The 25,272-nt window shown below is 44.2% G+C and overlaps 1 protein-coding gene across 4 annotated transcripts in view; it reads left to right on the top strand.

The window, feature by feature from the left end:
* SPTBN1 (spectrin beta, non-erythrocytic 1) overlaps positions 1–25,272 on the top strand; it is a 195,785-nt gene that overhangs the window by 103,050 nt on the left and 67,463 nt on the right. For all 4 annotated transcript variants that reach the window (XM_059943347.1, XM_059943349.1, XM_059943348.1 and 1 more), the window contains one exon: positions 24,119–24,270. In XM_059943347.1, the coding sequence (XP_059799330.1) occupies positions 24,119–24,270 (152 nt within the window). The remainder of the gene's footprint in view (positions 1–24,118; positions 24,271–25,272) is intronic.

Raw genomic sequence — 25,272 nt, 5'->3', positions numbered from 1 at the left:
AGAAATGATTTAATTTGGCTTAGGCAGGTGTCTCCTGATGGTTTTGTGTGCGTGTGTGTGTGTTGTGCATGTGTGTGTGTGATGATAATTCTGCTGCTGCAGAGTCTGGAATCACAAGACTCGTCATGGGATCGTTGGGTTGGTGAACTCTAGGTTTGCTCTCTTCCTGGGCGCCTCTATCTAGAAAAATGTGAATGTCTTTCGTCTTTCTTGGGAAGGTCTGACATTATTAGACTGAAAGGTGCCATGTCACTGCTATGTGTTTTCCCCAAGAAATTTTCTGTTGGGGGTGCTGTAGAAGAACCTTCCTGTGTGGTGAGTGTGTATGTTGTAAACTCCCATTTTGATCTCTTTTGAGAGTAAAGCTTTTTTTATGATTTTTATAGTTTGACTGATCTCTTTCACCTTCTCTTTGAGCTGCAGTGTACTTAAAATGTAGAAGGAGCATGCAGTCAGAAGCAAGCATGCAGTCAGAGTGAATTATAGTAGCTTCCATTCAGCATGGGGTGCCTCACAGGTGTAAGAATGTCACCCAGAGGGAGAGAATACAGGATTATCAGTTACCATTTTTTGAGATTGATTCTGTGGAGATGACAGCCAGTGTGTTTGTGATTGTGATTGTGTTTGTGATATTATATGCTGTATGGGTAAACCATATCATATTATCACAAACCAGGGCTTCTAAAAACACCTAACCCGCCATCTTTCACATTTCACACGGAGGGTCTGTAGCACCCAATGAGGGTTGCTTCTTCTCTTTACAGTAGGAACAGCACAGTAGACAGGAAACTACTGCTCTCTTAATACCAACAACAGTCTGGATGGAGCAGATCCTCACTGGCTGGGGCACGTGGCTCCAGGTGGGGCACATCAGGGGAGTTGAGCGCTGCTGCCCAGTTCTGCTTTTGAATTGGGAACACGTATCTGCTGTGTGGGGTTCTGAAACGCACCTTTGTGAGTCTCTGTAACTCCTGACTGTTGACCTTTGGGTGTATATGATAGAGTGTCAGTCTCGGAGGGAACCAGTTCTGGCCACTGCATGAAGACTTAATGACTGTATTGTGTGTTAGAACTTTTGAGAAAATACAATGTGACAGAGATCCTAAAACTGTAAAAGTAAGTAACCTCAAGCAGTTGACTGTATTTAGTTTGGAAACAGGTTAGAAACCCAAAGCTCTGCTGAACGAATGAGAGTTTCTTTTCTTCTTTCCGGGCCAGAGTAAAAGTTGCTGGCGAGACCTGCTCTCTGGTGTCGCTAGGACAAGCCTGTATGACCTTCTTCATGTCAATAATTAACAGTGGAATATTTTCATTTATGCTACGGCCATATAAGAAAGTGGTTTCCAGGCTGGTTCTGACAGCCTCTGGCCCAAGGGGAAAGGAAGCTAATGCTGAAAAAAATGCAGGCTTCCCCCTAGAATATCCTCTTCATGGCAGTGATGGCTGCAAGGCTTCTTTTCTTTGAAGTAAACACCCAGCGTGTGAAGGTTACTCTGGGGTGACTTTATTGTTACATAAGGAGTAGATTTTTGCCTCTTGCTGGTGTGCTGAGTGGTGGAGGTTAAAGGTAGAACTTTGTGTGGAACTAAAAGGCACCTGAAACTGTTAGAAAACCGGCAACATTTAGAGGCTTCTGGCCCACTCTGGCCGAGCACTTTTCACTTTTAAGGCCTACACTGGCTCTTCCCAGCCTATTTCTTAAGTACGTAAAGAGCAGATTCACCCACATTATTGGGAAAACAGTTTGAAGCACAGGCCTCGTCAGTTGGGAAGATCAATATTATTGCCATCAGCTGCTTATTTGTGTGTTTGTGTGGAGGGGAGAGATTATAATCCCAGTATCGTCAGATTTCTCTTTGAACAGAGAAACTTCCCTCCCTCACTGTTTCTTGACAGAATGAGAAATTTGCTGCCAGTAACTAGTTACTTCTGAAAGAATTTGGGTTCCTACTGTGCAGTTCTTAAATGATGATCCAAGTGCAGGATGTAGAGCAAAAAGAGTTGTCCGTTGTCATTAAGTGCTTCTCCTTCATAATTAATAACCTCCTAAATATTCTTAGTATTGGGGAGCAGGGGACGCTCAGAACTGAGAATCCTCAGCAAGGTCTTCAGTGAGACACAAGATGGTGACTGTCCAGCTTGCCCAGGATGTGGTCATCCTTTGATGCCGACAGAATTTGGTGTCGCTCCCCAGGGAACCGTGCTGGCCCTGAGCAGCCGCGGCCTCTGCGCTCCCACAGTTACTCCTGCGCAGCTGGAAGCCAGCTTTCATGCTTTGGTTCCTTTGCCTTTGTAAAAAAAAAATTTATTTGCCCTGGGACCACTTGGAGGCTTTTCAGGAATTTTCCTGGGGGCACAGCCCCACAGTTGAGGAAAACTGTCCTAGGCCTGAGCTCATAACAAGAATAAAACCCTTTTTCCCTTGTCAGTACTGCTTCCTCTTCACTGACTAATTAGCCAGCTGCTGCAGGTCTCATTACACTTCATTAATTCTGAGCATCATCTGCCTATTGGAACTGCCTCAAGATAAAAAGGGGACACTCAGCTGAACATTTTTGTTGCTGCTGCTAATTACCCCAAGCTATATATATTTTTTCATTAATTAATTGCTCTACTTACTTTCAAATCTGAATGAAGACTTTTCCCCATGCCAGACAACAGGCATTTCACTCTCCCCTGGCTGCAGAGGTGCTGCTCTGTGGTTTGGTACATGGAGTGCCTATAATTATCAGGGCCAGGAATAGGGTGGCTCTGGAAACCAAGGTAAAAGAAAAACACACCTGGCAGTCTGGCTGTGTATAACCTAGGCTTGTTCAGAGTTTTCAATTGATATTGATGCTTTTTTAAAAACAGGTACAATCTTAAATGATCTCATCTGTTTGTTAAAATACATGATGGTAAAATAGTTACAAAGCTAGTTTTCTTGACTCAGTGGTTCCAGAGTCTAAAAAATAATTTAAACGGGGGTCAGGATAGGAGAGAGTCATGGACATTTCTATGCTGTGGCTAAAGGTGATGTCTGAGAAGGAAAGTGTTGATCTTGGGTTTGGATAGGTGGTGACCGGGAGCAAGGTGAATTACACTTCTCCCAGGTGTGAGGCAGGGGAGAGGAGCACCTCCCCTGATGGGACTTGAAGAGAGACCCTGGTGGAATTGAAAGAACAGTTGAAAAGCTGGAGGGCTTTCCGATGAGGCCTTCTGCTATCACTGAATTATAAGTAAAACAGTTGGTTTTAGAATTGTCAGGAATTAAGGTGCTTGGAACTAAGAGACTTAGTTCCACGTGCTCCCTGTAGGTGGGGAGGAAGCTAATTTAATGTTCAGGCTTGAGCCCCGTTTCATATCAATTGCACCGCAGGGTCCGTGCCAGTGTAGAATTCTGTTTGGAGCCGTAGGGGCTGTGGCGTCAGACCTTGGGTCAGACTTCTGGGGCCGCGCTTGCCTTGTGGCCATGGCAAGCCACGGAACCTCTCGGAACCTTACTGTTTGTTTATTCTTAGGCAAGATACGTGTGACGAAAGAGTGCCTGCTGCACAGAGCAGTTGTGGGAATTAAATAAGTTTGGGTGAAGTGCTTAGAAGGGTGTTGGTCCCTTCTAGTAAGTGCTCCATAAACTCTTAAGTATGCGGGTGGATGTGGGAGATGACACTGGAATTCCCCATGATTCAGGATCCCGTCCATGGAACTTGCCACTTGTGTAGCTGGAGTACTGGTGGACCAACCCCAGCAGGCTCTGATCCTCTCCTTGCTGCTGATTCATGATGTCTTCTTGAGTCAAATCTCAGCTGTGAAGCTTTGACCGCTTGACTCACCTCCACTTGGTTGATCCCTCTGTGCTTTGCTTGTTCCTCATTACCGCGCAATATAATTACCTGTCGTCGAGGGTGGCGTGTCATTAAACTGTAAACTGCTCCAGCATCTCTCTTTATTTCCCATCGCTTAGTACAGCGATTTACAAACATTTTTTAAAAATGGAATTTGTTTTTCCCCTAGATTAAATCTGAGGTGGGATTCCAGTAAATAAAGGGTGTAAAATGAAGTGTTTCTGACCAAAGTACAGGTGAGAAGGTGGTACTTGGAGCCTGACCTCCAGGAACCTGGTTTGAAAACTGCTTCCCTAGACCTCAGTGTTTCTTCAGTGATTGTCACTTATTTTTGTGTTAATAGCCTCAGTTCCACGTCTATTGAAAGGAAGTATTAATAGTCATTTGCCTTATTTTGCTTATAAGTGTTGTATAAGGTTAAATATTGATTTAGTATTCTCCAGAAGAAAGACATGAAAATTCAGGGTGGCATTTTATTTATTTTAGAGTACTCATTGAAGACAGCATTTCACATATGACCTCTTGTGGTGCCCTGGGAGACTTTGTTTTCCTCCAGTGAGTGCCCTTTTTATTCGTGCTCGTCAATCTCAGACCCATTGGTGAACCTTAGTTCTCTTATCAAATAAAAATGAATTGTCTGTTTTCCCTTCAAATAGAAATGCCCTTTACATATTTAAAAAATGGTATGTGCTCATTAAAGGAAAAAAAAAAACAGTCAACAGTGCAGAAATACAGAAGCGGAAATGCCTTCTGCATCTGCTCCTACTCCCTTGGGACAATTAGAGTTAATAGTTTGGAAAGTCCTCCTCCTGTACTTTTTTATGTGATTACTTACATTGAAATAAATAAATAAATATTCATAGGATCATACTAAATATATATATATACTATTCTGTAAGTAACTCTTTATTCATTTCCCTTACTCTTTTTAGAGTGTACATACTGTTCTTTCATATGAATGCATCTTTTTTTTTTTTTTTTTCTCTGCTGCGCCGCATAGCATGTGGGATCTTAGTTCCCCTTTCCTGGGATCAAACCTGTGCCCCCTGCAGTGGAAGCATGGAGTCTTAACCACTGGACCGCCAGGGAAGTGCCTGAATGCATCATATTTTAATAAATCAGTATATTAATATATTTACTTGTTTCTGGTCTTTTTATGTTGTTCTCGCTATCCATTTTTTACAATTATTTTAAAAATCTGCACTTCATATCCTGTACATCTTTTTTTTTTTAAGGTTTGTGCATTTTATTGAATGTGAGTTATAATTCAATTTTTTTAATTTTTTTATTTTTTTGAGGTGATACCTCATTGTTTTTTTTCCCTTGAATTTTATTTTATTTTATTTTTTATACAGCAGGTTCTTATTAGTTATCCATTTTATACATATTAGTGTATATATGTCGATCCCAATCTCCCAATTCATTCCACCACCACCCTCCCCCCACCCTCCCCCCTGGTGTCCACACACCTGCTCTCCACATCTGTGTCTCTACTTCTGCCGTGCAAACTGGTCCATCTGTACCATTTTTCTAGATTCCACGTATATGTGTTAATATACGATATTTGTTTTTCTCTTTCTGACTTCACTCTGTATGACAGTCTCTAGGTCCATCCATGTCTCTATAAATGACGCAATTTCATTCCTTTTTATGGCTGAGGAATAGTCCATTTTATATATGTACCACATCTTCTTTATCCATTTGTCTGTCAATGGGCATTTAGGTTGCTTCCATGACCTGGGTATCGTAAACAGTGCTGCAATGAACATTGGGGTGTTTGTGTCTTTTTGAATTACGGTTTTCTCTGAGTATATGCCCAGTAGTGGGATTGCTGGGTCATATGGTAATTCTATTTTTAGTTTTTTAAGGAACCTCCATACTTTTCTCCATAGTGGCTGTATCAATTTACATTCCCACCACAGTGCAAGACGGTTCCCTTTTGTCCACACCATCTCCAGCATTTGTTGTTTATAGATTTTCTGATGATGCCCATTCTAACTGGTGTGAGGTGATACCTCATTGTAGTTTTGATTTGTATTTCTCTAATAATGAGTGATGTTGAGCATCTTTTCATGTGCCTCTTGGCCATCTGTGTCTTCTTTGGAGAAATGTCTATTTAGGTCTTCTGCCATTTTTGGATTGGGTTGTTTGTTTTTTTAATATTGAGCTGCATGAGCTGTTTATATATTTTGGAGATTAACCGTTTGTCCATTGGTTCATTTGCAAATATTTTCTCCCATTCTGAGGGTTGTCTTTTCGTCTTGTTGATGGTGTCCTTTGCTGTGCAAAAGCTTTTAAGTTTCATTAGGTCCCATTTGTTTATTTTTGTTTTTATTTCCATTACTCTAGGAGGTGGATCAAAAAATATCTTCCTGTGATTTATGTAAAAGAGTGTTTTTCCTATGTTTTCCTCTAAGAGTTTTATAGTGTCTGGTCTTACATTTGGGTCTTTAATCCATTTGGAGTTTATTTTTGTGTAAGGATGGTGTTAGGGAGTGTTCTAATTTCATTCTTTTACATGTAGCTGACCAATTTTCCCAGCACCACTTATTGAAGAGACTGTCTTTTCTCCATTGTATATCCTTGCCCCCTTTGTCATAGATTAGTTGATCATAGGTGCGTGGGTTTATCTCTGGGCTTCCTGTGCTAGTCTATTGATCTATATTTCTGTTTTTGTGCCAGTCCCATGCTGTCTTGATTACTGCAGCTTTGTAGCATAGTCTGAAGTCTGGGAGTGTGATTCCTCCAGCTCCGTGTTTTTCCCTCAAGATTGCTTTGGCTATTCGGGGTCTTTTGTGTCTCCATACAAATTTTAAGATTTTTTTGTTCTAGTTCTGTAAAAAATGCCGTTGGTGATTTGATAGGGATTGCACTGAATCCGTAGATGGCTTTGGGTAGTTTAGTCATTTTCACAATATTGATTCTTCCAGTCCAAGAATATGGTATATATCTCTCCATCTGCTTGTGTCATCTTTGATTTCTTTCATCAGTGTCTTATAGTTTTCTGAGTACAGGTCTTTTACTTCCTTGGGTAGGTTTATTCCTAGGTATTTTATTCTTTTTGTAGCAATGGTGAATGGGATTGTTTCCTTAACTTCTCTTTCTGATCTTTCATTGTTAGTGTATAGGAATGAAAGAGATTTCTGTGCATTAATTTTGTATCCTGCAACCTTACCAAATTCACTGATTAGTAGTTTTCTGGTGGCATCTTTAGGATTATCTATGTATAGTATCATGTCATCTGCAAATGGTGACAGTTTTACTTTTTCTTTTCCAGTTTGTATTCCTTTTATTTCTTTTTCTTCTCTGATTGCCATGGCTAGGACTTCCAAAACTATGTTGAATAATAGTGGCGAGAGTGGACATCCTTGTCTTGTTCCTGATCTTAGGGGAAATGCTTTCAGTTTTTCACCATTGAGAATGATGTTTGCTGTGGGTTTGTTGTATATGGCCTTTATTATGTTGAGGTAGGTTCCCTCGATGCCCAGTTTCTGGAGAGTTTTTATCATAAATGGGTGTTGAATTTTGTCAGAAGCTTTTTCTGCATCTGTTGAGATGATCATATGGTTTTTCTTCTTCAGTTTGTTAATATGGTGTATCACGTTGACTGATTTGTGTGTACTGAAGAATCCTTGCGTCCCTGGGATAAATCCCACTTGATCATGTTGTATGATCCTTTTAATGTGTTGTTGGATTCTGTTTGCTAGTAGTTTGTTGAGGATTTTTGCATCTATATTCATCAGTGATATTGGTCTTTAATTTTCTTTTTTTGTAGTATCTTTGTCTGGTTTTGGTATCAGGGTGATGGTGGCCTCGTAGAATGAGTTTGGGAGCGTTCCTTCCTCTGCAGTTTTTTGGAAAAGTTTGAGAAGAATGGGTGTTAGCTCTTCTCTAAATGTTTGATAGAATTCACCTGTGAAGCCCTCTCGTCCTGGACTCTAGTTTGTTGGAAGATTTTTAATCACAGTTTCAATTTCATTACTTGTGATTGGTCTGTTCATATTTTCTGTTTCTTCCTGGTCCAGTCTTGGAAGGTTATACCTTTCTAAGAATTTATGCATTTCTTCCAGGTTGTCCATTTTATTTGCATAGAGTTGCTTGTAGTAGTCTCTTATGATGCTTTGAATTTCTGAGGTGTCCATTTTAACTTCTCCTTTTTCATTTCTAATTTTACTGATTTGAGTCCTCTCGCTCTTTTTCTTGATGAGTCTGGCTAAAGGTTTATCAATTTTGTTTATCTTGGTATTTTTTTTTTGTTTCTGTTTCATTTATTTCTGCTCTGATCTTTATGATTTCTTTCCTTTTGCTAACTTTGGGTTTTGTTTGTTCTTCTTTCTCTAGCTCCTTTAGGTGTAAGGTTAGATTGTTTATTTGAGATTTTTCTTGTTTCTTCAGGTAGGATTGTATTGCTATAAACTTCCCTCTTAGAAGTGCTTTTGCTGCATCCCATAGGTTTTGGATCATCATGTTTTCATTGGCATTTGTCTCTAGGTATTTTTTGATTTTCTCTTTGATTCCTTCAGTGATCTCTTGATTATTTAGTAATGTATTGTTTAGCCTCTATGTGTTTGTGTTTTTTATGTTTTTTCCCCCCTGTAATTGATTTCTAATCTCATAGCGTTGTGGTCGGAAAAGATGCTTTATATGATTTCAGTTTTCTTAAATTTACTGAGGCTTGATTTGTGACCCAAGATGTGATCTATCCTGGAGAATGTTCCATGAGCACTTGAGAAGAAAGTGTAATCTGCTGTCCTATATGTCCTGAATGTCCTATAAATATCAATTAAATCTATCTGGTCTCTTTTGTCATTTAAAGCTTGTGTTTCCATATTAATTTTCTTTCTGGATGATCTGTCCATTGGTGTAAGTGAGGTGTTAAAGTCCCCCACTATTATTCTGTCGATTTCCTCTTTTATTGCTGTTAGCATTTGCCTTACATATTGAGGTGCTCCTGTGTAGGGTGCATGTATATTTATAATTGTTATATCTTCTTGGATTGATCCCTTGATCATTATGCAGTGTCCTTCCTTGTCTCTCGTAACATTCTTTATTTTAGTGTTTATTTTATCGTATATGAGTATTGCTGCTCCAGCTTTCTTTTGATTTCCATTTGCATGGAATATCTTTTTCCATCCACTCACTTTCAGTTTGTACGTGTCCCTAAGTCTGACGTGGGTCTCTTGTGGACAGCATATATATGGGTCTTGTTTTTGTATCCATTCAGCGAGCCTGTGTCTTTTGGTTGGAGCATTTAATCCATTCACGTTTAAGGTAATTATCGATATATATGTTCCTGTGACCATTTTCTTAATTGTTATGGGTTTGTTTTCGTACGTCCTTTTCTTTTCTTGTGTTTCCCACTTAGAGAAGTTCCTTTAACATTTGTTGTAGAGCTGGTTTGGTGGTGCTGAATTCTCTTAGCTGTTGCTTGTCTATAAAGCTTTTGATTTCTCCATTGAATCTGAATGAGATCCTTGCTGGGTAGAGTAATCTTGGTTGTAGGTTCTTCCCTTTCATCACTTTAAATATATCGTGCCACTCCCTTCTGGCTTGTAGAGTTTCTGCTGAGAAATCAGCTGTTAACATTATCGGACTTTCCTTGTATGTTATTTGTTGTTTTTCCCTTGTTGCTTTTAATAAGTTTTCTTTGCCTTTAATTTTTTTCAAGTTGATTACTATGTGTCTCAGCGTGTTTCTCCTTGGGTTTATCCTGCCTGGGACTCTCTGCGCTTCCTGGACTTGGGTGGCTGTTCTTTTCCCATGTTAGGGAAGTTTTCGGCTATAATCTCTTCAGATATTTTCTCGGGTCCTTTCTCTCTCTCTTCTTCTTCTGGGACCCCTATAATGCGAATGTTGGTATATTTAACGTTGTCCCAGAGGTCTCTTAGGCTGTCTTCATTTCTTTTCATTGTTTTCTCTTTATTCTGTTCTGCAGCAGTGAATTCCACCATTCTGTCTTCCAGGTCACTTAACCATTCTTCTGCCTCCATTATTCTGCTATTGATTCCTTCTAATGATTTTTTCATTTCAGTTATTGTATTGTTCATCTCTGTTTGTTTGTTCTTTAATTCTTTTAGTTGTTTGTTCTTTAATTCTTCTATATCTTTGTTAAACATTTCTTGTGTCTTCTTGATCTTTGCCTCCATTTTTTTTTCTGAGGTCCTGGATCATCTTCACTATCATTATTCTGAATTCCTTTTCTGGAAGGTTGCCTGTCTCCACTTCATTTAGTTGTTTTTCTGGGGTTTTATCTTGTTCCTTCATCTGGTATGTAGTCCTCTGCCTTTGCATTTTGTCTGTCTTTCTGTGAATGTGGTTTTTGTTCCACAGGCTGCAGGATTGTAGTTCTTCTTGCTTCTGCTCTCTGGCCTCTGGTGGATGAGGCTGTCTGAGAGGCTTATGCAAGTTTCCTGATGGGAGGGAATGGTGGTGGGTAGAGCTAGGTGTTGCTCTGGTGGGCAGTGCTCAGTAAAACTTTAATCCGCTTGTCTGCTGATGTGTGGGGCTGGGTTCCCTCCCTGTTGGTTGTTTGGCCTGAGGCGACCCAGCACTGGAGGCTACAGGCTCTTTGGTGGGGCTGGTGGTGGACTCTGGGAGGTCTCACGCCAAGGAGCACTTCCCAGAACTTCCGCTGCCAGTGTCCCCGTCCCCATGGTGAGCCACAGCCAACTTCCACCTCCACAGGAGACCCTCTAACAACAGCAGGTAGGTCTGGCCCAGTCTCTTATGGGGTCACTGCTCCTTCCCCCTGGGTTCTGATGCTCACACCGCCTTGTGTGTGCCCTCCAAGAGTGAGGTCTCTGCTTCCCCCAGTCCTGTTGAAGCCCTGCAGTCAAATCCCGCTAGCCTTCAAAGTCCGATTCTCTGGGAATTCCTCCTCCCGTTGCCAGACCCCACAGGCCTGGAAGCCTGACGTGGGGCTCAGAACCTTCACTCCAGTGGGTGGACTTCTGTGGTGTAAGTGTTCTCCAGTTTGTGAGTCACCCACCCAGCAGTTATGGGATTTGATTTTATTGTGATTGCGCCCCTCTTACCATCTCATTGTGGCTTCTCTGCTGTCCTTGAATGTGGTGTATCTTTTTTGGTGAGTTCCAGTGTCTTCCTCTCGATGATTGTTCAGCAGTTAGTTGTGATTCTAGTGCTCTTGCAAGAGGGAGTGAGCGCATGTCCCTCTACTCCTCCATCTTGAACCAATCTCCCTTCATATCCTGTACATCTTTATGTGCAAGTATTTCTAGAAAGTATCTAAGGTGTGATTGGTAGGTGGAGAAAATGCATTTTAATAATTTTGATATTGCCCACTTACCCTCCCACCAGCTACATACTAGTGTGTCCATTTCTCTGTGTCTTCAGACAAGATTTGTTTTTCAAATTCAAGGAACAGAGTTTATTTTCGCCTACTTTCACCTAGTCCTGGAAGTGGAACTTTTGCTGTCTGATGCCCCAATGGAACCTCTCTGGGCCTCCAGCCCTTCCCACTCAATTCCATGATTATTATCTTTATAGAGGCTGTTGAGGAGGAACTGCCAAGGACTTTATGAAGCAATAAAATGTCCCAAAGAACAAATCAGCTATAGCAGTAGGTTTCCCAGGCCACGTCCAGGTAATAGGAGTAATACTTACCCTGTGACAGGCCCATTCCCCTACAGACAGGCAAAACTACAGCAAACAGGGACTTCCCTGGCAGTCCAATGGTTAAGAATTTGCCTTCCAATGCCGGGGGTACGGGTTTGATCCCTGGTCAGGGAGCTGAGATCCCCATGCCTCAGGGCCACAAAACCAAAACATAAAACAGAAGCAGTATTGTAACAAATTCAGTAAAGAGCTTAAAAATGGTCCACACCCAAAAAAAAAAAAAAAAAAAAAAAACTTAAATAACCCCCAAAAAACGAAACTACAGCAGCCAAGTTTCGCACACCTGTTGTTAAGCTCCCAGTTTTGTGGAGTGAGAGTTAATGCCTTGTTAGTGGGGGTGGGGGCCTGCACGGGGGTGGGGTGTGTGTACTTTGGGACATCATAAAGCTTCTGTGGGAAGACACTTACATTTAAGTTAAGCGGCACTGGGCAACAGGTTTAAGTTTCCAAATCAAACAGAACAACAGAAAAACCAATCTCCCCATTTATGCCCCGTTTTTGCGTTTTCACTTGAAAAAATTAAATTAAGGTAGATGACCAGCTGTAAGCTAGGAAGATTCAGTGTGATCCAGGGCACATCTTGTGCATTAGCTTCTGTAAAGCTATGCTTAAATCTTTGATGAGGTTTCCTATCAATGAGAAATAGGTACTGATTTAAAAAAAAAAAATAGTATCAACCGTTCACTGTCCTGCCCTCCTTTGATTAGTGTGAGCCACCCACCTGTTGACTAGATCATTACAGGGGTTGACTCTGAGGTCATTTCCTCCTCCAGTTTTTCTGTCCTCCTTTATTAAAACAAGGTACTGTACATTGTGTACTTATAGAATCTGCCCGCCAAAACTCTGTGCCGTTTGGCTTTGTAAGAAATTTTGTGTGGCCATTTATTCTATGTGTGGGGTTGAGGAAAGCCACAGAGGAAGCTAGCAGAATTGTTGCGTATTTGATGCTGTGAGTGATAACTTTCTCTTCATTTTGACACCTTAAAAATAACTAAATGGTAGTTGAATATGGGTATCAATTATCTACTGCTGTGAATTTCCAAGGAATTGAAAATTGCTGGTGAACTTTTTAAAACTGAAATACAGTTGATGTACAGTATTGTTAGTTTTAGGTGTACTACATAATGATTTGACATTTGGGTATATTATGAAATGATCACCGTAAGGTAAGAACTCTTAATGCTTTTAGGTGCTCTTTCCAATGCCTTCATAGCGTTTACTCAATAAATGGTTGCTCATTGGTTGATAGATTGATCCAAGATGAAAAAAAAGACAGTAGACCTGTATGGCTGAATGTCAAATACTAGTGTGTAGACCATTTGCTCTTCTGTATGGAATCAATTTCCAGTGAAGTAGTTGGCTGAGTTACATATATAATCGAGGATTGGGTCAGCATTTATCATTCAGTAATTACTTCTTGGATGAAGGATATGCATCGTGAGAAGTGAAATTTTGGTTTTGATGCATTGTGATATCATTTAGAAAGTAGTGCTAAGCTCTGAAATTATTTAGTTCAGTCCAGAGAGCAGGTCATCTTTATAACATTGTGCATTTTGTATTTTCATCTTGGCACAACTGCTAGTTATTTCTGAAATCCAAGTGTAGTTTGGACACCTTTCTCCCAAACACACATGAAAGCTTGGGCTTATTTAATTTTGGAGTTTGGCACTGAAGTTGAGAGACAGTCTTACTTAATTTATTCTGCCATTTCAACCCTCATAGTTTTTGTGGTGCATCATGGTTATTGGCAAGAAGGGGTTTAGGTGACTAATTTGTAATGTTCTCTAGGGCAGAAGCCAGTTTTAAAATTCTTTTGTTTCATTTGTTTTTAAATATAATTTCTCTTCTCATTAAGTGGAACCTTGTCATCATTATATAGATCCAAGTGATAACGGCATCACCGTGGCTTTCTTTGTTCCAAAATGCCAGTCCTTTGTAGATTAAATTTACACACATAGCCTTATTTGGAGGACTTCCATGATATCTTAGATTTTCTTACATAGGTGCTTCAGTAATCAATTCATTCAGAAATGATTATTTTAGTAAACACTATACTATCCATGAAAAGCAGACAGCTTTAGGGTGACTTTTAGGTCTTTGACTGTTCCTTCTTGTTTGTGTGTCTTTCCAGTTTAAAAAAAAGAGTCCCTTGGATCTGAGCTTTTTGGACTCAGTGAATTACAGTTAATTTGGACAGCCTCATTATACAGGAGGGTTATCAGGACCTGTCCTGAGTGGCTGCAGTTGGTGCATTCATCTTGTTGGCCGCCTCAGCCTCTTTGAAAACACTGAGTAGTAAGTGTCCTCTTGCATCTTGAGTGTCTGACGGTAATGTGACTCTTGTGTATGAAAGAGAGTTCTGTTTTCCTCCCTGCACTGTTGACCTTAAGAATTCTGGAAGACTGGAAAAGATAGAAAAATCATAAGCAAGGGCCAGGGCACACACTATTTGATTTTTAATATACTGGTTTAGACCAACTACATACAGTACACAGAACAGAACGGCTCCCTTTTTTGTTCATTGCATGAAAAAAGAGGCATAGTAAACTTCTCTCTCACCACCTGCATTTAATCCCGAGACTCCTATAATAAAAACCTACCTTTAAGCCCTTGAAAATGAAATACAGGATTTTGTCTTTACCAGTGAATTTGTGTGCCACATAATAGTCTGGTTTAGAGTATATTATTTACTGCTTTTTTAGTTGTTGCTTAGAAAAAGTAATACCACACAGACACACACCTTCATATATTACAATTAAAGTACCTTCATAAAGTCTTTAGTGTACCTATTATATTTGTTGCCCCTTAAAAAATTCTCTCCTAGTCTGTATTAATGTGAGCATTCTGCCATATAAGTTTAATAATTAAGGATATGGTATCTGTTTAGGTCCAAGCCTTTTCCATCTTTTGAGGATATTACAAATTACCCTCAGTCTACCTTGACTTAATAGTTCGTAGTAGTCTTCCTTCCAGGGAGGATTGGGGAGGAGAGGTGGTGGCGAATAAAATGTCCTTCAGGGTAGGAATTGAGGACCTGAAGCTTGTGTACCTGGAGAGGCAGGTGGGAAATCTGGTCTCCAGCCTCCTGGCTCTTCCTCATCCTTTGAAGGGGAAGAGAAGGTGTGGCCTTGAGTTCCGGGAGCCTGTGGTGCACATCATGCTTTGTCCCTCCTGACAGCTGGGGTAGCGCTGTTAATCCTGTTGTGTCGTGGTAACCAGATAAATACCCCTCAGCTGAGAGGGCCCTGAGTTGTCCCCACACCACCCCCTGTCCCTACTGACCTGCCATGTGGGCAGCGTCTTAGTGAAATAACTTAAAAAGAAAAAAAAAGCGCATGTGGCTAGAGCACGTCACCCTGGCCTCATGTCCTTGAAAATGGAAGCTAACAAATAGGATGTGGGACCAATGACATTATAAAAGGTGTTTTAAACCAGGACTTGACAAACTTTTTCTGTAAAGGGCCAGATAGTAGCTATGTTAGGCTCTGCGGGCCACGTGGGGCTCTCTGTCTTATCTCCTCATCCTCCTCTGATGCCCCTCCCCAACCCTCAAAAGAGGCAAAAACCCTCTAGCTCCCAGGCTGTACAGAAACAGACTATGTAACGCCCGAGTTTGCTGATGCCTGTTTTAAATTTCAGTCATGAAGAAACTGAGCTGAGATGGACGGCAGTGATTTTTGTGCTGTGTGGGGAGGTGGCATCATGTTTTCCGCAGGCACTGTTGGATGGGATGTGCGTAGGAGCTTCGGGATTCTTTAGGGTTCGGCTCCTGGGTGGGCCTTTGCTGGCTGTACGCCCTCAGGAGAATCCCTAGAACCTTTCTGGGCCTTGTCTAGTTAGAACTGACGGCCTCCACCAGTGCGTAGGAGCAAAGGAGGACTGACTTCATCCTTCGTCCTCCTGATTCTCCTTGGCTGCGGTTTCAGGCTGGTTCCTGCTGGCCTGTCCCACAGAGGTGGAGAGTAGCAGGGCAGCGGGCTCATGGGATGGTTTCCTGTCTGTGAAGGCATTTTGAAGCATGCCACCCATTTTCAGGCAAATGGAGCGGGCGGTTTCTGAATATTTCTTCCTGAGGTCCTGACTCTGTGTTTTAAGGCACTTAGTCTCCCCTCCTGGTTTGGGCATTGTGCGCTACTTCCTTCAGCCTCATTCTCATCGCAGAGGGGTCGGTGCTGTTGCTCTGCCGTGTGCTTTCGGAGCTGGCCCCCGTCGTTACCTCCACGTCCTCCACGGCCTCGGCGGCGTTGGTGGTTTGTGACCTTGAGGAGATAACCGTGGCAGGGGCGGCGGGGGCCCTGGAGTGTGGCTTGCTTTCTCAGTTCATCACTGCAGGCTCTCCTCCAGAGCTTCCCCGTGCAGTGCCTTGGTTTCCACGCTGGCAAAGCAGGGGCTGTGCTGCTCCGAAGAAAGACCCTCTGGAAGCTGTGAGCCGGGCCTGCTCAGCTGACGTAAGCCGTGGGTGCCGGGTTACAGGGAGTTCATGCTTGTTTTATAGTTTGCACATCAGAGTGTTAAGTACGAGCAGAGAATTGCATGCTTGCTACACATGCATTTAGAACAGATGTTTACATGTGTTTTGTCCATGAAGCTGGCTAAACTGTTAGGAAAAGTATTTCAACTCAAGTTCTATTTATATACAAGTCAGCAAACATAAATTAAAGGCCCCCAGACTAATCCGTCACAGGGCCTTCAGTCAAAAGATTAGTTTCCTTCCTTTTGCTGCCTCAGGATAACAGTTTGATTCTCTATTATCAGTACAGCCAGTTGCCTGTTTCCGGTTTCCTGTTCTGTGTGTTTTGCATGTTGCTCTTGGGAAATGATTTATTTATTTTTTCAAGCCAAGGCACATATGGGGACTCCACCCTACTGTATTCTTTTGTTTTGAATTAGAATTCTTTTTTTTTTTTTTTTTTTACCAACTCAAGAATTGAGCTTTAATGGATAAATTGTTAAAATTAGAATAAATTAAGTCTTGTGACTGTTGGCTTGTTTGGGTCATGTTAAAATCATGTTATAATTATACCCTTATATGTTTTGCAGCTTTGCACTCTTACTGTATGGGCGTGTGGTTGCCATTGCCCCCAAAACAAAATAAAAACAAACAAAATTTTGTGAAACTTTTTAGGTTAGCTTTGGATCCCTTTGAGTCTGAAAGACAGTACCACAAAATTGCATTTTTATCATTTATCAGACCCTGAAGAACAATTACAGTTCAGGTGTTAAAAGTTTTTAGTGACAGGCAATGATAACGTTTAACCGCTTAGGGCCTGTCTATGTGATTTGGAAAATGTCTTTCTTCATTAACAATGGGGGCCGCCATCAGCAGCAAGACTTATTGGGAGCCTATTTGTTGGGCACTGGAGGTTTGTTTATTCATTCAACAAGCGTGTATTGTGATGTGCACCACCCCCCTGCCCCCTGCCCCACAGTCCCCAGGCACATGCTGAGGCCCTAAATGGATATAGAATTGGAGGCAGTTACAGGCTAGCTGAGGAGATAGGACACAGGATACATAATAAAAAGATGAGAGGGACAGAGACCTCATCCCACCAAGTGAGATCCTCTTGGAAGAACGACTCTTGGCCTGGGTCTTAAAAGAAGGGCGAAAGAAGAGCAAGTACGTTCCAGGTTAGGAGAATGGTGTAAGCAAAGGTGGGAAGAAGGAATATGCAAGGTGAGAGTTGAGAACACGATGAATGAAGAAGATCTGTTGGGTTGGATTGGAACACAGAGATGGGTGGGTGTCAGGGAAGATCCCAGACGAAGCAGGTGCCCTGGGGGAGGCTGCTGAGGAGGCTTGAACACCAGGCTCAGATTTGGACCCTCTTGTAGATGGCTGGGGTCCTTTGAAGGTGTTGGGTTCAGTGGTATAACTTTGAAAAACCACTGTTTGGGGGAAGACGACTATGGCAGTGATGTTTAAGCAGAGTAAGAATGGGAAAGGCAGAAGGCCGGGGATTTTAGTAACTGTTGGATGACGGGACCCGAAACCATCCTAATTGTAGTGAGTTTTTTCTTCCAAACACCCAAAAATACATTGTTGAAATCATTCTCTTGGCACCTGATCCTGTACTGTTTTGTAATATCTTTTGTTATTTCTTTAACTTTCCATGTAGAAAGTTTCCCCAGCTAGACTTCTAGTCCATTGAGGGCAGGAGAGCTTGTCTTATATAGAGAGTTCTGCATGCAGTATGCACTTTGTAAAATGTTGGAGTATTGTTGATTTAAATAGCCACTTGTGGGGATGTGTTCATGGGACACTTGCTTTACCATCTCCTTTTGATGTCTTTTCCGCTTCCATCCTTGTACCTCCTTTCCTTCTATGAACCCAACTCTGTACCTAATTTAGCTATGTGTTTATATGGAGAAAAAAGTAAGGGATTGCCAGCCCTTGCTTAAGATAGGCCATTTATCTTAGCACAATTGAGGAAGATCCTGATAGAAAACATTATTGGGTTGTATCAGCAGGTTCGGACTGTTTGAAAAGTAGAAGAAAGATTTGCTCTCTTCCGCCAGGTATAAATTCAGTCTTTGAGGGAATAATAAATGGGGTCATTGGTCAGTTCCCGTTTCTGTATTTCCCTTATTTTCCATCCAGAGATGGTTACATGCCTTCAGGCCTTTCTTCATCCCTGGCCCCTGTCCCTTTCCATAGCTGGAGCTGTGGCATATGGTGAATGTGGTTATGTTTAGCATTCTGTACAGAGGGTGTTGCAGAAAGATACTGTACAATCATTTCCATAACACAATGCCCTTCTGTTCATCAAAGCTATTTCTGTATCCTGTAGCTTAACTCATGCTAACACAATGTTCATTTTTCCAGTTACAGCCAATTCTCCAGAGTAAGTAAGTTTTGAAGTGTTCCAGCCTTCCAATATTGATCATAGTCATTCCCTAAAGAGAAAGGAAGTTGATTATGTGCTTCTAGAAGGGGAGGATGGAGAGGATATTCACAGCCCTTTGGTTGATCCTAAGCAAGTACGGTTCTCTGTTCTGAATATCTCCTCCTCTTTCTGTAAGACGTCTTCTAAAAATTTCAAGTTAGGTATCACCAACAAAAGACAAGTGAGTCTAGATACTCAGAGGAAAGGATCCTAATCCTTCTTAACCTAAACAGTGGAAGAGACAGAACAACACCCAAAGACACCCACCCGGCACTCCCAGTGTCACTGCTGGCTGGTGACACTCAGCAGCCCACCACCTCACCAAGCCTTGGGCTTTGCTGGAGATCACGCTGGTGTCCCACCTCCCTGACGGAGTTGGTGTGCAGATCTAGTGAGCTTTGAGAAAGCGTAAATTGCTCTTCAGATGCATGATGGTGCATTGCAGGCACATCATCTTGTGAAATTCTGTTTTCGGGAAAGAGCACCATAATAGAAAGCCATTTATAATTCAGTCCTTCCAATCAGAGGCCAACGCAGATGTTGTCACCCATTCAAGGTTGGATTTCTTGTTTGCTTCCCAGTGGTCCTCATTGACCAGGTGGTTGGCTAGTTCATGTCTGAGGCTGTGGAGCTAAGAAGACTTAGCTGGCTGGATCTTCACACTTGGAACGGCTCTGGTTCCTAGGTTCTCGGGGTTCCACGGACGTTCTGGTAGAATTTGTGGTTCTGGCAAACTTAATTTTTGAGAGCTGCTTTAAGAGCCGTTCCTGACTACCACCCCTGCACTGACACACAAACTGCCTCACCAGGCTCTCTCCCGCAGAGGGCTGCTGGGTTCTTTTTGCCCTTTCCTCACGTGGTTCCCCACTTTTGTTGCCTCCGGACTGCTGCTGCTGTGGCTGCCTCAAGTCCCGGCTTGTATCGGTTAGGTGTGCGATAGGTAGGCTTGTATCGGTTAGGTGTGCGGTAGGTAGGCTTGTATCGGTTAGGTGTGCGGTAGGTAGGCTTGTATCGGTTAGGTGTGCGGTAGGTAGGCTTGTATCGGTTAGGTGTGCGGTAGGTAGGCTTGTATCGGTTAGGTGTGCGGTAGGTAGGCTTGTATCGGTTAGGTGTGCGGTAGGTAGGCTTGTATCGGTTAGGTGTGCGGTAGGTAGGCTTGTATCGGTAGGCCACCAAGAGGTGGCTGTGTCTTCAGGTACCATCTTGGGTTCCACGCTGCCCACCACATTGTGACAGTCATGCAAAGAGGGGTCGGTGAGGAGTGTTCACACCTGAAGGCCTTTACGTGGAGGAGTGAGGAGCCCTATTCTCTGTAGCTTCAAAGGTGGAGCAAGCTTCCTCGGCAGGTCACAGAGCCAGATCTCGTCTCGATGGAGACGGCATCCCAGCGATTGGAGCTACCCAGTGATGGAGTGGACCCTTTCACAAAATAAAGACTTGGGTTAGGATGGTGAGATTACGGGTGATTCTATATGTTGTATCATTGAAACTTTTTTTTTTTTTAATGTTGTGGTAGAGACATTATTGCATAGTGACTGAGAACCTGGGCTTTGGAGCCAGCCTGCCCTGGAGAGTTAACAGATCCTAACTAATGGAGTAGTTAGGAGTGTAAAGCACACAGATCAGTACCAGGGACGTAGTAAGTACGCTGTGTATGCTATTATTATTTTAATAAGAAAGAACGAGTCGTTTTCTTTCTGTACAACTATTAACCTCCTGCTGTGTACACACACAGTTCCCCCCCTCCTTTTTTTTGGAATTTTAAAATAGCTGGTCCAGGTGCAGGAGGAGGGAGTTTTTGCTTTTGAAAGAAAGCTGATTCAGATGACTTGTAAAGCCTTGTTCCACCCTGAGATGATATGATTCCATGATCCCTGGTAAGTTTCTTGAATAGTTTGAGTTGTTGAAAGGGCTGCTTTGCTGGGGAAAGGGAGAGGGAACCAAGGTATGAGAGTTACAACACGCTGGGCACTTTGACGTCCTCGCATTGAATGCCAGAGCAAGCTTTAGGTGAGTCCCTCCACATAAGTATCATGTGGGGGAGAGGGGCAAGTACAGCTGAAGGATACTCACAGGGAGCAGCTGTGGGGTCCCCGTTCCTCGGAGGCACCACTGCTGAGTTTGGGGCAGAGACGGGTGGGAACCTGCCGCAGCATCAGGCTCATCCAGGTGAATTCTCCTCGGGGGGAGATGCGGGCATGCTTTGGCTTGATTAACAGCAATACAAGGCCCTGAAAGGGAAAAGGAGGACAGAAATGGCACGGGGGACAGAAATGCCCGTGTCACACTGACCCAGACCGAGCCCACCCCCGTGGTTGTCCTTCTGCCTTGCAAGGAAGGAGCCAGCTCTTTGTGGAATTGGATGGGCCTGAGGGCAGGGAGTTTCTGCTGCCATCAGCTAACAGGCACACCATCCGGATCAAAAAGCCTTTGATGCAGGCATAGGGAGTCATGAATGAATAGTACCCCAACTCGGGTGTCCTAATGGTGTACTCCAGTTGGTGTAAGCCCAGAATGTCTCAAGCAGGGTTTCTCAACCCAGCTCAGGCACTGCTGACATTCGGGGCTGGATAACCCTTTGTTGTAGGGGCCGCCCTTCGCACTGTAGGGTGTTTAGCAGCGTCCCTGGCTCCTACCCACTATGTGCCAGTGGCACCTGCCCCCCCAGTTATGACAATCAATCAAAAATGTCTCCAGACATTGCCCAGTGTCCCCTAGGGAGCAGAATTGCCCCCAGTTGGGAACCACTGGTCTAAATAAACCAGATCAAGTGGAGCTTGTGAGGACTCCCAGAGCTGCTCATACTTGTAGAACTAGAAGGTGGGCGCTCTTCTGTCTGCTGCTCCCACCACCTCCTCACATAGCTCGGGCACGGTGACAGCAGCTTGAAGTTGGGAACACGCCTCTGGACTGTCTTCCATTGTCTGCGTCAAGGGCCTCCAGCTCCTCGGGCAGGCGTCTGGCCTGGCTTCACTGGGTTGGGAGTGGAGGGGTGATGTCACTGCGCCTTCCCAGGAAGGGTGGAACAAAGGACGGAGTCCCCAAGGACAGGCAGCCTCATCCCCAGCTGGCCCTCTGGGTAGGTTTTTTCCCTCCCTTTCCCTCCTTCCGGTTTCAGAAGCATTTGTTGTTCACCAAGTGCTCCATTGTAAGAGGACACGCTGAGTTGGCTGGGCTTTGTGTCTCTCGGCTGAGCCCATTTCCTGCCCCTTGTGTGTCGTAAGGGTGTTGAATCTGGTCCAGTCCCTGGATGGAATCTTCCATGCCTTTTCCAGTAAGCCCGAGGAACTTGAGCCCTCCGTGATTTTTCTAGCATGCTCAAGCTACCTGGAGCCTGCTCCTGAGGTGGGGGTGGGCAGAGTAGAGAGCTGGGAAGCAGGAGAGCAAGCGCTCATTCCTTCTGTTTAATTTTATTTTTGAACTTCTCTTCCTTCTCTTCTTTCCTCCCTTCTTCCAGGAGGTTCTGAGGACCCCAGCAGCCCTGGGGAGCCGTCCTCTCACAGATCCTCAGCCTGTCCTGTTTCCACTCAGTTCCCTCTGCGCCACCCGTGGCCTCTTTGCTTGCTTGCGTCTTCATGGGGAGGAGGGTTGGGGTCAGCCTCCAGCTCTTCAGGACAGGGCGCTGTGGGAGCGCACTGTCTTTAGGAGGAGATCCTCGAATCTGCTTGTAAAGGAACCTGTTAATTCAGAACCTGAAGGAAGCCGGAGGTGTTTCTGTAATGTGAGATTCACCCAAAGCAGTGACAGTTGGCTGGGGACACATTTGGTACTTGTTTATTTAGAAATAACTTAATCCAAGCAGGTTTTCATTTTGACCTTGTTCCCGTGATAGGCTGGGTGTGGTAGCGATTTGGAGCCCCAGACCCTTTAATAACAACCTAGGATACCCATCAAGGGCTTTATTAAAGACATTTCCAACTGTGTAGCACGTAAAAGATATTATAATTTAGAAAAAAATTAGTTGACCCTAAATGCACCTGAACCTCGAGTTACTTGCCATCTGTGACGTGTCCCTAGGAGAAGCTTCATGTGTCTGTGTACTCTGCTCTGGACCTGCTCTTTCCAAACAGCCAACCTTCGGCCAAAAAATACAGCTTCTGTGTCGCTGTCATAAAGTTACCGTCCATCATGATGATTGTGTGATGAATAATGCATGGGATCTTTTCTCTGCGACCGATCATGATGTTATTGGTGCAGTGCCTTTTTCAGTCTGCACTGTGCCCCTCACTGCCTTTTTCCTTGTTCCCCCATCCTGCCCTTTCTGATCCCTTGCTTTCAGTTGGCCTTTGTTTCGAGGCAAGGCCCTCTTTCCCTCTGGCGGGCTGTTCCCTCGGGGGAAGGCTGGGCCAGGAGGAGCTGCTGGCTTCGAAGGTGGGCGGCTGTCTTGGCAGGTGGCCCGGTGGCCTCACCTGCCAGGTTGGCAGCAGTAAAGGCTCATCTCTTGTTGCCTCTGCCTCATTCCCTCCCTGTGGTGGGTGGAGGCCTCAGCAGAGCCTTCCCTGCAGACATTCCCGGGATACCCTCGGCAGCCTGGGAACCCAGTACACCCAGGCCACCAAGTTCATGCCCCATCAGCAAGGGTGGCTTTTTAGCTGTCACTCAGTGATGCTGAAATACACAAAAAGTTGTTGGAGTCTGCTCCCTTTTTTGTAGATTGGTTCATAAGCATCTTGGTGAGTTTGGGCCTAACGCTGAAAGGAGGAAGTCTTGGGTCCTTTTAGGACAGGTTTATGCTGATGGAACTGGAAGTGGGGTGAGTATGTGACCAAAGGGTAGCTCAGTAGAGAACAGTCAGGGAGTGTGAGTCGGTGGGTCCAGGGCACATTCTGTGGATCCCTGTCGAAGATCTTCAACAGCCTGCATTTAGAACATTCTGCAGAGGCAAGAAGATGGGAAGCCCATTTGTATGAAATGTGAAGGGCCGGTTCTAGGCACGTGTGTCTAGAGTTTTGTGCTTTGAATTGGACAGAGCTTGATCACTGAGGCTTGAAAAACTTAATACTGTTTCCTGGATGATTTAGATGTGCAGCTACCCCACTTTGGACCATAAACCAGCAGTTGCCTTTTCAAGGAATGGTTGAAGTTTGGAGATGATAGTCGTCTACTCACTTTACGGAAGGGATCACTGAGCCCAGGGTCTCAGCACATTTTTGACGAAACCTCAACCTTGGGCCCAGGCCCTGCTCTCCCAGTGCCTGGCCAGGTCTCCTTGTACTCTGCCAAGTTGCCCACCATTGTTTCTGCTGTTCACTTAACATCCCACTCAGCAGGTGAAAGGGTCATTGCAGATCAAGGTCATGAGTGAATTTATCTCGTCAGGTGTTGCCTGATCCTTTGTACCTGAGGGAAGCAATTTCTGGCTGTCTCCTGAGCTCTTCTGCCCCACGTCCTTCTGTGTACTGTGTGCGTCCCCCACACTGGGGAGGAATAATAGCTGACGCCCACGTTAGAAACTTTACCAGCCATGTATTATACTATCGGGCAGGGCCCCCGTGACCTTCTCTGTCGTGTTGCCTCTTCAGCAGAGGTGGGAGGAAATGAGATGAGTGCGAGCGAAGGATGCTCTGCTGGTGGTTATGCTTAGGGGCTCCAGTGTTCAGGGATTGTATGGTTCCTCTATTCCCGAGTTGCTGACCGTGCTTTAGAGGAGCTAAGGTTCATTACAGGTGAGTTTTGCTCTTCTTCCTTGGGCAAGTGTCTCATGCCCCCACTGGCACACACCCACCACTGCCCAGGCTGTGCTTGGTGGTAAAGTGAGCTCTCCTCTGCTTGCAGATGAACGTGAAGCCGTGCAGAAGAAGACCTTCACCAAGTGGGTCAACTCCCACCTCGCCCGGGTGTCCTGCCGGATCACAGACCTGTACACTGACCTTCGGGATGGACGGATGCTCATCAAGCTGCTGGAGGTCCTCTCCGGAGAGAGACTGGTAAGAGGGGATGTGAAGTGTGGTGCACTGTAGGTGGGAAAATGTTTTTTTGAAAAATCAAGTGTGGAGTTGTCTCCTGTTGATTTCTGCAGTTAACGGTTGATATTTTTGAGGAGGAGACTCTTGATAAGTGAGGTGAGCACGCTGGGGAAAGCTCCAGGGTCACATTCTGAATCTGGGTGATTTTCTTGAACTGTAGTGAAGCGGCTTCATTCTGGTTATTTGCAAGGTTACTACCTTTGGTCAGAAAGATCTTGGCTGGTGTCCCCTGTTGAACAGGGCACGGTGCTGGAAATTTAAGGGCCAGCCTTGGGTGCTGGCTCCAGGATGTACCTGTATCCCTTGAAATCACGGAATAATTTTAAATTTGTGTCTTACTGATTCTCTGGAAAATCTGAGCTGCTGTTTTAAGGTGGCAGGAATTGAATTCAATGGTCCCTGGTGTTTTTTTGGTTTCTTCCATGCACACTTTTTGTTTTGGGGGTGGAGGGAGAGGCTGGTGCTGTGTCTCCTTGGAAACTTGGAGCTTTGATGAATTCCCCCGAGCCGCCTTTTTGGGCAGGGGAGTTGTCAGCCTCCAGTGAAACTGTTCTCCCCATTCTGTTTCCCAGAGCTGCCATGGCTGTCTCTGATGTGACTTTTGTCTATGGACCTTAAACTGAGGAATCTTAAACCAGTCACTGTAACTGACCCAACAGGTTTTGTCTCGCCTTGGTGTGGAAATGGGTGCTGTCTTCTGCCAGAGCACAGGCGGTTCCATAGGTGCTGGTGGGGGCCCAGCCAAAGGCAGGCTGACGCCCAGGGATCGAGCCCACATCTGCAGTGACATCACCAGGAAAACATGATGCTGGTGGTTGGCAGGGCTGCCAGAAAGCCTCACTTTTAACTCGAGCTCCACCCTGTAACTTGACAGCCGCGGTGGGTCTGCATGCAGACCGACCCACACACCTCTGACCACAGGCCAGGGGCTGCGGTTGCACCCTGTCCTGTCATTAGCCCACA

This window comes from Balaenoptera ricei, chromosome 13, assembly GCF_028023285.1.
Source record: "Balaenoptera ricei isolate mBalRic1 chromosome 13, mBalRic1.hap2, whole genome shotgun sequence".
In the NCBI taxonomy this organism is placed as follows: domain Eukaryota; kingdom Metazoa; phylum Chordata; class Mammalia; order Artiodactyla; family Balaenopteridae; genus Balaenoptera; species Balaenoptera ricei.
The sequence above is the reverse complement of the archived record's forward strand: the minus strand, read 5'-3'. Positions and strand labels throughout refer to the sequence as shown.